Source organism: Corvus moneduloides, chromosome 25 (genome assembly GCF_009650955.1).
Source record: "Corvus moneduloides isolate bCorMon1 chromosome 25, bCorMon1.pri, whole genome shotgun sequence".
NCBI lineage: Eukaryota > Metazoa > Chordata > Aves > Passeriformes > Corvidae > Corvus > Corvus moneduloides.
In genome coordinates, this window is record NC_045500.1 from 6,663,867 (window position 1) to 6,679,298 (window position 15,432).

At 55.2% G+C, this 15,432-nt stretch overlaps 3 protein-coding genes across 6 annotated transcripts; 2 read left to right on the top strand and 1 right to left on the bottom strand.

The window, feature by feature from the left end:
• Positions 1 to 80: 80 nt before the first annotated feature.
• On the top strand, positions 81 to 5,373 carry TMEM25 (transmembrane protein 25). 4 transcript variants are annotated; one of them, XM_032133673.1, is made up of 6 exons: positions 81 to 356; positions 653 to 937; positions 1,178 to 1,468; positions 1,543 to 1,827; positions 1,929 to 2,015; positions 2,113 to 2,606. In XM_032133673.1, exons 1-6 carry the CDS (start codon positions 236 to 238, stop codon positions 2,184 to 2,186), a joined length of 1,143 nt encoding a protein of 380 aa, XP_031989564.1. In that variant the 5' UTR covers positions 81 to 235; the 3' UTR covers positions 2,187 to 2,606. The 4 variants fall into 4 exon arrangements, 3 of the variants coding, with proteins under 3 accessions (XP_031989564.1, XP_031989562.1, XP_031989563.1); XR_004244431.1 differs by adding an exon at positions 4,551 to 5,373 and having other exon boundaries at positions 264 to 569; positions 653 to 1,468; positions 1,929 to 2,228; XM_032133671.1 differs by adding an exon at positions 463 to 569 and having other exon boundaries at positions 265 to 356; positions 653 to 1,468; positions 1,929 to 2,606.
• On the bottom strand, positions 2,849 to 6,938 carry IFT46 (intraflagellar transport 46). The gene is made up of 11 exons (XM_032133579.1): positions 6,891 to 6,938; positions 6,430 to 6,582; positions 6,218 to 6,354; positions 5,495 to 5,569; positions 5,303 to 5,396; positions 4,831 to 4,959; positions 4,329 to 4,450; positions 4,192 to 4,258; positions 3,884 to 3,944; positions 3,529 to 3,614; positions 2,849 to 3,187 (listed from the first exon to the last, which is right to left on the bottom strand). The coding sequence occupies exons 1-11, from the start codon at positions 6,936 to 6,938 to the stop codon at positions 3,092 to 3,094; spliced, it is 1,068 nt and encodes a 355-aa protein (XP_031989470.1). The 3' UTR covers positions 2,849 to 3,091.
• A 71-nt stretch (positions 6,939 to 7,009) lies between these two features.
• On the top strand, positions 7,010 to 15,410 carry ARCN1 (archain 1). The gene is made up of 10 exons (XM_032133696.1): positions 7,010 to 7,155; positions 8,248 to 8,511; positions 9,103 to 9,282; positions 9,525 to 9,730; positions 10,143 to 10,304; positions 10,935 to 11,100; positions 12,336 to 12,483; positions 12,781 to 12,889; positions 13,043 to 13,247; positions 13,800 to 15,410. Exons 1-10 carry the CDS (start codon positions 7,153 to 7,155, stop codon positions 13,887 to 13,889), a joined length of 1,533 nt encoding a protein of 510 aa, XP_031989587.1. The 5' UTR covers positions 7,010 to 7,152; the 3' UTR covers positions 13,890 to 15,410.
• Positions 15,411 to 15,432: the final 22 nt, after the last annotated feature.

Genomic DNA, 15,432 nt, shown 5'->3' on the forward strand with positions numbered 1-15,432 from the left:
GTGGTATTGCAGGCATTGTGGTGTGATTCCCAAGCGTGCACAGCCGCGGTGAGATGTGTGGCCTGGTGGGTGCAAGTCTGGGCCGCCTTCCTTGACGAGGGCAGACTGGAGGCACGGGGACGCGCAGACCCGGTCCGGTCTGGGCGGTCTCCGGCCGCTCTCGCAAGCGGCAGGACTGAGCCCGCGGCTGCGCGCAGCAACCGCGCTCGGGGAAGGCGGCGGCCCGGCGGGAGGGATGACTGCTCGCAGCCGTGCTGGGGCCCGCCCCTGCGCCGCATGCACTGCCCTGCGTGCCGGGGCCCAGGCGCAGAGCCGCACTGCAGACTGGGCTGGACACAGTAGCAGCAATGCTGCAGGTAAGGTGCAGCTGGGCCACATCCTCCGACCCTGCTCTGTGCCGGAACACCGGGGCCCAGCGTGGTGGACGCCCCCGTGTCCCTGCTCTAGCTGCCTCTCTCCTAGTGCTGAGCACGGCTGATATGCCATGGGGTGTCCCAGGGGCTGGCCGGGGGCTGCCCTTGCCCTCCTGCTGCTACTGCTGCTCAGCCGCCTGGTGCTCTGCTTGGCAGGTGAGGCTGTGGTAGGGTCCGGTGCATGACTCCGGGAGCAGGACCGCTGCTGCAGCTCTGATGTGCCGCGGGCTCTCTGGCAGCACTGGGGGAACTGGACCCCACCACTGACGGGCAGCCGCGAGCAGTGTGCACACTGCAGCACGGGGAGAGTCATGTCTTCACCTGCTGGGTTCCCCGGCCAGTCCGCGGTGCCACACTGGCCTGGTACCTCAACGATCAGAAACAGGAAGTCAACCTCTCGACTGCGGACGCTGCCAGAATCCTCACCCTCACCGGCCAGCACTCCGACCACCAGCTCAACTGTTCCCTGACCAACCTGACCTCCACTGAGACCTACAACACCTCCATCCTCCTCAATGTACAGTGTAAGGTCCGCGGTGTCGGCCTGCTCCAGACCAGGATGTGGGGAGGGCGTGTGGGGCTCCCATCCAACTCGGGTGGGACCATAACCCGCATCTGTCACAGCCACAGCAGGGCAGCATCTCGTCAGTCTTGTGCAAACAAGGTGGACAAGCACTCCTGGACCCTGGCGAGACAAATCCTGCTCCCAGCTGTGTTGCCCCCATCCCACCTGCCCATCTCTCTACCTCTGTTTTTTTACCCAGATAAGCCAGAGATCCTGCAGAAAGGTGCCCGCTACCAGGAGGTCAAGGGCTCTGGCCTTCTCCTGGTGCTCTTTGTGCTGGTGCAAGCCAACCCACCCGCCAGCATCACCTGGATGGACCAGGATGGGCATGTGATGGCCAATGCCTCCAAGTTTCTCCTCCTCGGTGCCACAAGCTACCCAGGGCTGGCAAACCGCTTGCTTCACATCCATCTCAGCTGCACAGCTGGAAACCTCTCTGTCAGTGCAGCCAAGAGTGTGGGCATCACTACTGCCTCCCTCCTGCCCACAGGTAGCTGCTGAGGGGTGGGCATGGTGCAATGGCTGGGTGGAAGGGTGCTGAGGGGGTCTGTGCTGCCCATGCAGGTCTGCTGGATGCCCGTGTGGAGCTGCCTGTCCTGGGTGTTGCCATTGGAGCAGCCCTGGCCCTAGCTGCCCTGCTCAGCCTGGGATCCTGTGCTGCCTGCCTGGCATGCCGCTTGCCCAAGCTGGTGCGAGGTCCAGGGCAAGCAGAGGGGAACAGCCCACCCAGCCAATGCTCCCATTGCAACAGCTCTGAGTCCCCGCAGCCCCAGGGCACACGTCTGCCCCGCCAGACCCGGTCCCTGCCACCCAACCTGCGCCTCGGTGACCTTGCACAGGAAGATGGAGGTAAAACCCTGATGTGCCAGTGCAGCGAGACACGTGGGGCCCCAGTTCCTGCCTGGGTGAGGAATAGATGTCCTGGCTCTCATTCCCTTCCTTCCTTGCAGCTTCCCCCAAGGATGCAGGAGCTGGTGCTGGGGGAGAAGAGAGTGCTCTGCTGGGTCTGGAGAACTCCCTGGTCCTCAGCAAGCTTGGTAAGGGGAGCAGGTGGGCCAGCAGCCCCAAAAGATGTGTTGTGGGACATGGAGCTCCGTGGCTGCCCCAACAGGCAGTGAATTCTTTGTCCTGCAGGTTTTGTCCAGCTCCCAATGTCCGGGCGCATCTACAAAGTGCCCAGCATGAGCAGTGATGAGATCTGGCTGTGAGCTGCAGCGTGGTGCCTGTGAGCCAGGGCTGCCCGGCACCAGGTACGTACCAGCCCCCAGAGCCACGCAGCCGAGGGTGCCAGGAAGGCTGTGATCGAAGTGGGAGTTGGCCAGCCCCAGCTCTGTGCTATGCTATGCGATGCAGGGTTTGGGAGCTGTGCTGTCAGCCAAGGCACGGTTTTATGTAGTCCACAAACTTTACCAATATTCTATTATAATCAAAATGCATCAAAGCTGTTTATAGCCAGGCACTAGTACTGTGATTCCTCCCGGGGTAAAGCCAAGCACCAGCTTTGCTTTAGCAGGTTTGCGACTCGCTTGCTGCATGATCCTCTCTGTCCCTGTCCCTGCTGCTGTGGCAGACAGGTGGGAGCTCAGCAGAGCAGAGCCGTCCCAACAGCAATAAACTAAATTCAAGCATCTCTGTGGTGCCGCACAGGTTATTTCTGCTTGGCAGGAGCTAAGGGACTGTTCTCAACAGGAAAGGGGGTTCAATAATAAGGAGCAGAGGAGATTCAAGATCTCCAGGTCAGAGCTTGCAACACCCTGAGCAGATCTGCGTGTTGTGTCTGAGTGTGGAATTTATTCCTGTTTGCTCCAGCCCTCGTAGCATGTGCTCAAGGAGCCTCTGCTCTGCAGCACCTGTGGCACAGAGAGCCTGACACTGGGAAAGGCTGGTTTAATGCTGAACTCCTTGGGAACAAGTCAAAAATGGAGCCATTAGGCAGCTTCTGCAACAAATACGGTGAGTCGAGCCCTACTCCCTAACACAGAACAGCCCGGCGATGTCTCTTAGACCAGAGAGGCTTCTGATTTGCTGTGTGACATCTCACAACCTGCTCTGGGTACATCTCAGTGTCCAGCGGCAGATGGTGATCCAGGAGATAAGGCTTTAATGTGAAGCATCAATTAAAGCTCAGCACCTCTGCCTCCGCTGCTTGTGAGGGTGGGTTGGATGGTGGGCTCCTACTCTTCTGCCCATCAGCCAGGGGCTTGAAGTGCTGCAGGGAAAAGAACATGCTCATGCAAAGATTTGACTCCCGTTGCTCAGAGCACACACATGCGTCTAAACCCGCTGGCCACACTGGCTCTGCGTGAGCAGTCATCCCAAGGAAACGCATTCTGGCTTGTGTTGGCCTGTTGATCAACACAGCACCTCAGCCCGGAGCATGGCCTAGCTCCCTGTGTCAGGCAGAGGCACCAGGGACAGGAGCGGCTGAGAACACGTTCTCTGAGGCCCAACAGCCCTTTGTACACCCATTGCACCGCAAAGCCAAACGTGAAGGGAGCAGCTGTGCAGTGCTGCTAGCTGAGTGAGCAGCACCTGGGTGGAGCTGCATACCTGCGAGTTCTTGAACTCCAAGAACAGAGAGAAGAGGACGTGCAGAGGGTGGATCCGGCTCTTGTACACGGGGATGTCCAGAATGGCTGCGGGTGAGATCAAAAGTGCGTGAGGGCGCCTGGTCTGTACTGCCCCACACAGAGAATTGTCAGGAAGGGCTGAGCTCCCCACTGCCCACCACCACCTGGGCCTCCACGCACCAAAGACCCCTGTAGTACAAGAGCCCACCTCCCACTGAAGCAGCGGGGAATGATCCCGACTGCTCGGGGCTGAGCCTGCAGCTAAAGCTCTCGCTTTCAGTGAGCGTGCCAGGCCAGTGTCACATTGTGACAACAGCACAGCCTCCCCAGCTCACCACAGATCATGTCGATGTATTCGGCAAGGTCACAGCTCATCTCCGCGGGCGGAAGGCCCACCTGGAACAGAGGGGGCTGTCAGATCTGCTCCCAGACCGCAGGAGCCTGGCAGCATACAGAGGCCACTGGGGCAGCAGCTGGGAATTCCAGTGTTGGGCTGCTCCCCAACTTCTGGCAAGGGCAGAGTCGTGAGGAGGAACAAGCCCAAGAGGACTGGGCTGTGGGATGGAGCAGGCACCCAGCTTTCATGGCAGATGGTTTCTAAGACCATGTGCTGAGCTAACTACTGGTCAGGCAGACAGTATACCTTTCCCAGGAGCTCCTCAAACTCTGGTGACCATTCCTGCATCAGGGTCTCGATGTCAGGCATTGGCCTGCCGGGGAAGAGAAGAACATCAGCTTCAGGATCACACACAGCCTTCCACTGCCAACATCAGGGCTCACCTGGAGTAATGGACTGTGGCAGGAGGTTTGCAGCGATGCAGTTCACTAATACTTTCAATCCAGCTCTCAATGGCTTTGGGGTTCTTTTCTGCATTCTCCAAACTCTTCACTTTTATCTGCTGCTAAAAACACATATATAAACCTGGAAGTGTTTCATGGTGTTTTGGGGCTTTTTGGGAAACCTGCATTCACTCCTGGTGAACCAGGCCCTCTTTTTCCCAGCTGCACTTTACCAACGGATTTCTGCAGGCAAAATGCCGACTAAAACTGGGCATGAACAACCAAAAGGAAATAAAGCATCACCTGAAGTGAACAGACCCAGAGTTTGTATCAAGACTTGCCTGAAGCAAGGCTCAGATCCACTGCCGTTTAAAACTATGGATTAAAGCAAAAGGTCTGGTTTTGCTGCTTTTAAAGTGAAGTTCTCAGTTCTAAGAGTAAAATGCCATGGTTTTACTCCAGGAAGTGTGCAGCAAGTGTGACCTCCCTCTCCCTGACTCACTGTGATGTTGTGCTGCTTGGAGTTCTCTGTCAGCCAGAGGGAGAGCACAGTGGGATCCGACTGCTTCGTTGAGGGCTCATCCAGGACCAGCAGGCCAAGGTTGTCAGGCTTGCCATCAGGACGAGGAACCTGCAGGAAAACAGAGCCCTGTTCTCTGTGGAGTCCAGGGCAGGTTTGTACAGAGCCTCCCTGTGGGCTCTCTCAGATGTGCATTCTGAGTACGGTGCTGCCTGAAAAGCACGCGGTGTTGGGAGAAGGAAAAACCCAGCCTTTGCCCCACGTTACCCAAGTGCTGTTTGAGAGGTGACCAAGCCACCAGTGTAGTTTCCCAGGTGTCCCTGCCCATCACGTCTGACATTGCAGGGACAGCCCAGGCCCCAGGCTGCACGGCCTGGCCGCCTGCGTGGCCTGACCCTGCGTTCCACTTCAGTTCATGGGGAAGGACAGAGAGAGGAACCTGAAGAAACTGTACCTTTAGGAATGCATCAATGTCTCCAACAGCAGGAATAAAGTCTGGAATAAAAGGCTGCAGCTTGTGCTCAATCTCTATTGTTTTGGGTGTGTACCTGGAAAAAAACCACCACCACAGCATTCGTGACTAGGAACTGTGCTGCAGTAATTGACACAAAGGAGAGCCAAAAGCAGGCTAAACCCTTACACTCACCTCTTGATATATTCAAAGAGATCTTTGATTTCAGAGGACACTTGCAGGTAGTCAAAATCTGCTGCACTGAAGTCACTAGTAAAAGGAAGAGAATAGTGGGGAAAGACTAACATGTGGCAAGTTCTGTACAACAGAAACCAGGCCCCAGTTGGGGCAGACAAGTGTGGGAAGCCTAACTACCAAGCAGCAAATCCTCTCTGGAAAACACTTCTTGCACAGGGAAAGCACTATTGGGCCCCATTTCGCCTTGGACCTGCTGGCCAAGAAAAGCACCTGAGTGATGGACATCTGTGATCATTCAGTCCCACACAGCGCTGTCAAAAGAGGGCTAAGTGCTCTGCACAAAGGCAGCAATAGGATAGCAATTAGGGGGTCAGCAATAGCTTAGAAGTTGAAAACGATGGAAAAGAAGAAGAATTATCAGGACCTGAGTGACATGTTCGAGATGGTCCTTCCCTTTGCTGGACCTCTCCTGCCAGCCCGGCCTGGCTGACACCTTGGGTGTGGCCTCTCCTGGGCACAGCAAACAAGCCCAGGACCGGTTCACCACCTGGAGGAACCACCACCCTGGAGCATCGGGGACGAGGAGGGAGGAGCTGCCTGTCCCGATGCCCACGACTCTGCTCAACCTCGTGGGATCAGGGGAAACCGGCAGAGCCGACAGGGCCCGAACGGCACCCACCAGCCTCAGCCCCTGCCCCTCTGGCCAGGAACACCGCTCACCCCTCCAACGCGGCCCCGTGCTCCTCCGAGTCCTCCTCCGAGTCGCTCTCCGAGGAATCTTCCTCCGAGTCCTCATCGTCCTCGTCGTCATCCTCGCTGAGGGTGGCGGGGCCGGGGAGGTGTGCCGCTGCCTCCTCCTGGACGAGAGAACCGGGTCTCACGGGCTATCACCAAGTCTCACCGAGCCGTGCCCCCGCCCGTTCCGCTCGTACCTTCCCTCCGCTGCCCCGCTCGGCCGCTCCGACAGACACCCCGGCCCGACGGGAGTCCCGCAGGCGGCCCGCGCCCCCCGCCCGCGGCGAGCGGGCTCCGGCTTCGGGCAGCTCCAGGCTCTCGTCGTACGGCTGGTTCTCCACCGGGCGGGGCTGCGCCGAGAAGCAAAGTCAGGGGCGGGGCGGCCCGGCGCCCGCACCCACGGCCCGCCGTGTCCTGCCACGCTGAGTCCCGTGCCCCACCTCCGCCCGCGGCCCCATGTCCCGCTCTGTCCCGCCGTGTCCCCCGTGCCCCACCTCCGCCCGCGCCCCCATGTCCCGCTCTGTCCCGCCGTGTCCCCATGTCCCGCTCTGTCCCGCCGTGTCCCCCGTGCCCCACCTCCGCCCGCGGCCCCATGTCCCGCTCTGTCCCGCCGTGTCCCCATGTCCCGCTCTGTCCCGCCGTGTCCCCCGTGCCCCACCTCCGCCCGCCTCGCGTCCCGCCGCGCCGCCGCCGCCGCCGTCGCCATGGCGACCCCGCCCCGCCGCGCTCCGCTCGGCCGGCCAGAGCGGCCCGGCCTCGCGCGCCCCCTGGCGGCTGGGAGGTGCCCCCGCCGCGCCCCGCCCCGCCGTGACGGCACTTCCTGGTGCGGACGTGGCGCGGCGCCGCCATCTTGCGGGGCCGCCCGGGAACCGGAGAGAGCGGAGGGACCGAGCGCGGATCCCGCCGCCGCCGCCGCTGCTATGGTAAGGGAAGGGCCTGTCCGCCGAGGGCAGCGCGGGGCTTGGGGCAGCCCCCGGGACAGCCCCTAGGCCCGCCCCACCTGCCCGGCCTGCGCGCAGGCCGGAGCTGGAGCCCGCGGCCTGGCGGGACGGAGCGCGGCGTTGCCGTCCCGAGTCGGGGCAGGGCCCTTGGGGGCGGCGGGGACGCGGCACTTTTTCTCTGGTGACTCGGAGCCACGATACCTCCTCAGCACGGCCTCACGCCTGCTCTAAAGGGCATTCGGGGTCTCAGGTGTAGCCGGGCGGGTAGTGCCCGCCTGCTCCCTGGTGTGTCTCTGAGAGCCCTGTGTCTCAGGGCTGGTCCGGCTCATTTTGTCCGTCGCGGCGGTGTTTGGGTCAGCACAGACCCGCACACGGCTCCGTCAGAGCTAAACTGTACCCGAGGTGCGGCAGGGATCAGTACTGCCGCGTTTGAGGTTTTCTGATACTTTCTGTCAATAACAGCAGCTGCGGATTTAAAAGATCTGAAGTGCAGAACAGAGTTGTCCTGACAAAGGTAATTAACTTCTGTAAGAGAGAAATATAGGGAGGAGGTCTGGGCAGACTGAGAGAAGGAGAAAGTGCAGCTGGTGAGTGCCTTGCTGCTCTGTCGGTGTGATAACGCCTGCGAGCTGCCCGGGAGTCGTTCAAGGGCTGTAAGTGATAGCCAGGGCTTCGTTAACCTGGCTGCGCTGTGCATATGGCACTGGAGAGAGATGTTACATTTCACAGCGTTCCTGTGTGTAGTTGTAAGCTTGGGCAGCCTGATGGAAAAGTCGATAACCTGGCGCCTCCCCTAACGTTTCCAGGGGATGTTACACCTCGGTGTGTGTGAAATCTGGAATGATCGTTTGCCTGACAGGAGCAGGGAGAGCTCTCAGGGTCATGTCGGAACGGAATGTGAAACGGAGAGAGAAAAGCAGAGATGTCTCTGCTCTTGACATAGTTCATTTCTTGGTCACAGAGAAAGATTTAAGATCTTGTTTAAGGGAGGGCGTGCAGGTGAAGTGTGGTGCGAAGAGATCCTTTCCGTGAGCACGGTCCGGGAGGCCCGGCTCACACGCTGCCCTCCTCCAGGTGCTGTTGGCAGCCGCTGTGTGCACAAAGGCAGGGAAGGCCATCGTGTCCCGGCAGTTCGTGGAGATGACTCGCACCCGCATCGAGGGGCTGCTGGCAGCATTCCCAAAGCTGATGAACACGGGGAAGCAGCACACGTTTGTGGAGACAGAGAGCGTGCGGTACGTCTACCAGCCCATGGAGAAGCTCTACATGGTGCTGATTACCACAAAAAACAGCAACATCCTGGAAGATCTGGAAACACTCCGACTCTTCTCTAGAGTGGTAAGGATTCGTCACTTGGTGACGTGCCTATAGCCCAGAATGGTGCTGTTGTCAGGGATCTGTTTTTGAGCTGGTGCAGGAGCACTGCCTGCCTCCACCTGCTTCCCGTCCTGACTGAACAGAAAGCTCTGAACTTCTGGTGGTAGTTTTGAACTCCACATAAAAAAATCATCAGTCATACTTCAGCTGGTGAGACCAAAGGGCTGACTGTGATTTAGCATTAAATATCCTCTGTATAGTGTGAGGCTGTTGAAAGTGCAGCGCTGCTATGCAGGGATCCTGAAGCAGCGAGTTTGTGTCTTCACACAACCAAAGGATTTTCAGGAAATTCGCTGTCCCCAGCATGCAGTTGGGTTCGTTTGAGTTAGTGTTACGAGGAAGCTGAGAGGTTCTATAAGGATTTTAGTGTAGAAAAACTAACAATGGCAAAACTTAATCTTGTTTCTTGATGATGTAATGGTACGAAGAGCAGCGTAAAGGTGTGCTGGGCTTGGGAGGGTCTGGCACAGTTGTGACCTCTGGGATGGTAGAAAGAAAGTGTTTGCACAGTACTGTTTGTGGGTACTCCTTTAAAATGTTCTCCCCTTCTAGATCCCTGAATATTGTCGAGCTCTGGAAGAGAATGAGATCTCTGAACACTGCTTTGACCTGATCTTTGCCTTTGATGAAATTGTCGCCCTGGGCTACCGTGAGAATGTAAATCTGGCACAAATTCGGACCTTCACTGAGATGGACTCGCACGAGGAAAAGGTGTTTCGGGCAGTCAGAGAGGTGAGCGGGGACACCTGCAACCCAGACACGAGGTGCCCTGTCTGGGAAACACCACCTTTCCTATACAGAGGCGTTCCTTCACTTTGGTGGGACCATGCAGTTATTTAGCTTTTCTGACGGCTAAATGCCCATGTCTTGTTTCTTTTTTCTTGGCAAGGGGTTTGTGGGCGACTGCACTTAGTTCCTGTGCAGGGCAGGGCTTAGGTTGCAAAGCTCCATCAGCCTCCTACCTTTTCCTTCAGACCCAGGAACGGGAAGCGAAAGCTGAGATGCGCCGTAAAGCGAAGGAGTTGCAGCAGGCCAGGAGAGATGCGGAGAGACACGGCAAGAAGGCACCAGGGTTCGGGGGCTTCGGCAGCTCGGCCGTGTCTGGGGGCACAACAACGGCGATGATCACAGAGACCATTATTGAGACCGAGAAGCCCAAAGTGGCACCCGCGCCAGCCAGGTAGGGGGACAGCAGGTGGCAGATGTTGGAGTCAGCGTTGGCTCAAACCATGTGCCCAAACAGAAGGTCTAACATGAGTTCCTCATCTGTGTAAATATTGAGGAGCATTTGTGCCACATGCCACAGTAGCACCCCATGGTCTCTCTGGATTCTTGGAGGAACAACAGGCTTACATTTTGTGTGAGAAGAAGTGGTCCCAGCTCCTGATAATACATGGAACCGTATCCAAATCTAAATTATAACTTGGCACCCTACACATAAGATGATTAGTTCCATTCATGTTCTCCCCCAAAAAGGCTGCCGAGTTGAATGCTGTGTTGATGGGATGGTCAAGTTACAGCATTTGAAGATAACCCGAAGGGGGAACCCGTTGCTGTCAGCTGACTTGGTGATTATTATACCTTTTATTTAGGCCTTCAGGTCCCAGTAAAGCCTTGAAACTCGGCGCTAAAGGGAAGGAGGTGGACAACTTTGTGGACAAGCTGAAATCGGAAGGAGAAAATATCATGACTTCTGTAGGCAAGCGCTCTGCAGAAGCAGCCAAAGTTCTCGCTCCTCCCGTTAACATGGAGAGGTGAGTGCTGCCCTTGCTTTGGAAGCAGTCTCCTCATGGCTCTCCCTGCACGTGGCCTTGGGAGAGAGCTTCCCTGCTCTTCTTTGGATTTTCTGTGTTTTCTTACCTTGTAACTATAAAAGATGGGCAAAATCTGGGAAAGCATGTCAGCAAAAAAGCAGATAGATGGTTTGGTTAGGCATCCTCTTAACTAAAATGGGCCGTCCATCCACTGTTGAGCTGAGGTTGGGAATTTTCCTGTGCTTTTTTTCCTGCACCATTCTCCCTGCTTTGCAGCCTTGTTGCTCCTCAGGATGGAGGTGTTCACGGTTCGTTTTATACACAGCAGTTCAGAGCTTTTTAGTGCCCTGAGCCATGCTGTAGCCTGTCAGAGGGGATTTGAATGACCAGCATGTCAAGGTGCTGCATCACTGCTGTTTAACTGGGCTCCCATCCCTTGCAGACCCATACACATGGCTCTTCCTGGCCCTGAGTTCCTTGTCGGAGCAGTATTAGCCCCCACTGTCCCAGCCGTGCTGTTGTTTGTGAGGCCCTGCTCAGTACACACAGCCTGTCCTTACTGAGCAGTGATCTCTCTGCTGTCTGGGAGATACTGAATGTAGGACTTGAGCTTTTTCTCTGTCTGTCTAGCGTGCACATGAAAATAGAGGAGAAAATCTCCTTGACCTGTGGCCGTGATGGAGGGTTGCAGAACATGGAGCTTCACGGCATGATCATGCTGCACATCTCTGATGAAAAGTTTGCACGGATTCGCCTGCATGTAGAAAATGAAGACAAGAGGGGAGTGCAGCTACAGGTAAAGCCTGTTTGGAGTCCCATGCTGTTGAACATGCTTTTGTTGCTTTCCAGGGAAAAAGTATTGGAAATACTCAAGTATGTTGCTGTCCTATGTTATTGTCCAAGCCTTCTCAGCAAATGCATTGGAAATGGGAGTGTGCAGGTATTAGCAGAAGTGCAGGGCCAGTCGTGCTCAAGGGATTGAAGTTCACTGGAGAAATGTGATCTCAATTGCCATCCTGCCCTCAGAGCCTTATCTGCCCAGTAGTGCACCTTGGCATGCCAGGTGACCTCACTTGGACTTTGCAGCAGCCTGGTGTGTTGCTCAGTGCCTGTTTGTGTGATGTCAGCTGCAGCTGTGGAGTGGAAATGGGATAACAAACTTCCTGTGCCAGTGGGGAATGAATTTATTCTCTTGGAAGCTGTTTATTTCTGGGGTTGTTTGTTCTGTCACTGCTGTACCTGGGATGATTGCTGAAGCATTTGATTGCAGTCAGCAGTAGCAACTCAGAAGGTTCTTGGGAGACTCGTCCTTCCCTTTCTCCCTCTTTATGTGACCTTACTGATCCCTGGAAGTGGTGCTGCTTTGACACACTCTGGCTCACTCCTCGCTAGGGACTTGTCTGTACATCATCACTGTCTCCAAGTTCACTTCCTTCCAGTGCATCCCATGAGCGAGTTGCTAACAGCACTCCCACAAGCAATGCTTCAGGTGGAAGATGAGACCAAACCCTGTGCTGACTCCTGTTTTTCTAGTGTAACTGGAACGGTGTCTTGCAAAAATCCTCTGCTTCTAAAAAGCTGCTCGCACTTGAGGTTGTGAAGAGAGTGTTTAAATGGAGTTTGGCCACTGACACGTACGTGCATTAAGGTTGCTGAGGGGAGATGGTAGTGTTACGGTGTCAGGCTGTTTTTTCCCAACAGCATTAGATTGATTTTTCTGTCTGCTGTGAATGTTCAGGATGGTCTTTGACTTACAGTTGTTCTGTAGATGTGAGCCTGCATCGCTAGAGTCTCTGGTGCAGTAGCACATAAGGACAGTGGTGCAGATCCTTCTTGTCACATTAGCATTTCCTGGAAGGAATCCCAGGTTGATAAGCAGTTGTGCTCCAGATGGACTTCTGAGCCAGGAGGAAACCTGACATGTGTTTTGTCAAAGCAAACACTCTGGAATGTGTAGGCCTGTCCTGCTAGAACCTGCATTACCTATGGTTCTGTTCTTGGGCTTAGACCTACAGTCTGTTCCTCTTTCAGACTCACCCAAACGTGGACAAGAAGCTCTTCACTACAGAGTCACAGATCGGTTTGAAGAACCCAGAGAAGTCATTCCCTATTAACAGTGACGTGGGCGTGCTGAAGTGGAGGTTGCAGACCACAGAGGAGTCCTTCATTCCATTGACAAGTGAGTGCGAGTCCCGGGGCTCAGGCAGAAGAAGCCAGTGTTTGTCCATGAGCTGCTGGTAGCTGCCTGGAGCCCGGCATGTTGTGAGACCTTGGAGATACTATGTGTATCCATTGGATAGTGCCTGTCCTTGGCAGTGTGTGTTTTCTGTAACACCTCAAAGAAAACAGAGAGCTTTTCTTAAAGTCAGAATTTCTTGAGGGTGACTTTGCCAGGCGTTTTGAAGTGCATCATCTTGTGAAAGCCTATTCCACGTGAAGGGCCTGCGTGGTTCACATACTGTATCTGTTTCCTCAGTTAACTGCTGGCCATCAGAGAGTGGGAACAGTTGTGATGTTAACATTGAATATGAGTTGCAAGAGGAGAGCCTAGAGCTGAATGATGTGATCATCACCATCCCCTTGCCGTAAGTAATGCTCCTTATCCGCACAGCGTTAATGAGTCCCATCGCCTCCTTCCCCTGCCTGTTTTGTGGCTCTGGCCAAGCCAATGGGTGTTAAGAGGTGTTTCCTTAGGTCTGTGCAGGGAAGTCATTGTCACTTCTCACTGCCTGCTCTAGGTCTGGTGTTGGCGCCCCAGTGATTGGGGAGATTGATGGTGAGTATCGCCACGACAGCCGGAGAAACCTCCTTGAGTGGTGCCTGCCAGTGATCGATGCCAAAAACAAGAGCGGTAGCCTGGAGTTCAGCATAGCAGGGCAGCCAAACGACTTCTTCCCCGTGCAAGTCTCCTTCATCTCCAAAAAGAACTATTGCAACATACAGGTATGGTCACTGCTGATGCTCCACAGGTGGCGTGTCACCCTTGCCTCAGTCCCTGGCTGGCTGACACTGGCCACGCTGCAGTGGGGCCATGCTGTCCCGCTGGCCATGGCTAAAGGGTTGGCATTAACCTGCCTCTGAGATAGCTGGATTCAGGAGTGCCAGCAAACAGCACTGGCAGCTGACACTTCATGGAGTTTGCCTGAAGTTTTAGTTGTGTCTTCAAGTCTCTGAGTAATCATTAATTCCCCTTAGACTTTGTTGGAGAATGCATCAGCCTTGTACCCAAAACACTGCTTGGCATACAACCATCTTCACTGAAGTGTAGCAAGTGGCTGCCACTTTGCTCCTCAGTGGAGACACAGTTACCACAGAAAATCACTCCCCTCTTTTAGGTTTCCTGGGAAAAAAGATCTTTGTTTCAGGGCTGAGTTGTGGTTTGAAGGCGCCAGGTTGGTTGTGCCCTCGTGGCCATCATGGCATTGGGAAGCGTGGTATCGCTGTGGTAGGGAGTGATGTTCAGTGCTGAGCTAACGTTGCCTGTTGTCTCCACAGGTTACCAAAGTGACCCAGGTAGACGGGAACAGCCCTGTAAGGTTTTCCACTGAAACCACCTTCCTGGTGGACAAGTACGAAATCCTGTAATGCCAGACGTGGTGACACGCAAAGGAAGAAATTTTTAAATTAAAAAAAAAAAACAAGGCCGACGTTTATTCTGAATGTTGGGAACGCCACAGCCCACTCTGCTAAGACACGTGGCTCTGTCTGCCATCTGCAGTGTTCCTGGGTCACAGACATTTTTTGCAGAGAAGTGACATGCTCGTGGGGGGAAAGGCCACGAATTTCTTTGGCAGATTTTACCGACTGGCAAAAAAGCAAGATCTCCACAGAGAGCCTGACTTTGACATGTCCCCCTCCCCCGGAGATGCTCGGAGCTCAGCCCAGAGCCGACCAGACATCATTCTCTTCTCTCCTGAAGCATCACATGCTGTTCCATTGTTGGTGCTGCCATTTTAATTTCTCCTTGGCCTCTGGTTCTCATGCGTGGGGCCACCTGCTGGTCCTGACCCTTCCATCTGGTGGAAGCTGAGCGAGTTGACCTTGGCTTCAGAGGTGGGGGGGTCATGGCAGGAGCGCAGGGTGGGGAAGAGGAATCCGGGGGTTCAGTTCTTTTGCCCCGCACAGTTACTGCTGTTCCTCCAGCTGTGCTGTGTGGCAGTGGCCCAGCTCCAGGTGGTCTGGTTCCTGCTGCAGCAGGGAGAGTGTCCAAAGGGGACTGTGTCCTCACTGTCTTCCACAGCTGTTCTCAGGCCAGGCTTCGGAGGAAGCTTAGTTAGGTTAGAACCAGTTGCGTATCCTTTGCAAGGCCCTTTTGGTGTCTGGGGAGGCAGAAGGCTTTGCCTGCCTGGGTGAAAGGAGCTGTGGAGCCTGGTTGACTTACTTGGCCTGCATGTCAGGACCTGTCTCAAACCAGTGTTGGTTCAGCACTGGCAGGTGTAGGAGAAGGAAATGCTGGTTTCCAGGGAATGTGGGGGCTGATCCGAGCCATTTCTCCTACTGCTGCCTCACTAGCGTTATTTGCCTCATCTCAAAGACCTGTGCTTCCCTCACAACTCATCTCACCTGCATGGCTGGGGCCTGTCATGAGCATCACCTGCCCCTGGGCACACCTCACCTCTGCAGCCAGAGGGCCCGAGTGCAGGTGGAAGGCAACGGCCCTAAAAGTGTGTGTACTGTGCTCTGTGAGAGACAGCCAGCCTGTCACGGGCCCCTGGGGTCCTCTGCCAAAGAAGTTCGTAGTCTCTCCTCTGCTGGCAGCACCTGAGAGGAAATCAACCCTGGTCCTGTCCTGAGAGGGCAAGCCCTCTCCCCTAGCAAAGTAGGCAATGAATCCCATTAACCCAGTCCTGTTCCAGATCTGCTTGTCTGTATGATTTTTAAAATTGAGTCAAGGTTAGTTCAAGCATCCAAGCAGCTGCTTTTTTTTTTTTTTTTTTTTTTTTTTTTTTTTTTTTTTTTTCTTACATTCATTGGAGGGTGATATTTAAACCGAGCCGAGATCCCCACTTTTTGTAACCCTGTATGATCCTGGCCTAGGGAATAGAGCACATTCCAGTGTACACAGAGAATTCTGAGTCTTTAATCAAATAAAGTACCGTTAAAGGAGCTGGCTGGGGGTCGTGAGATC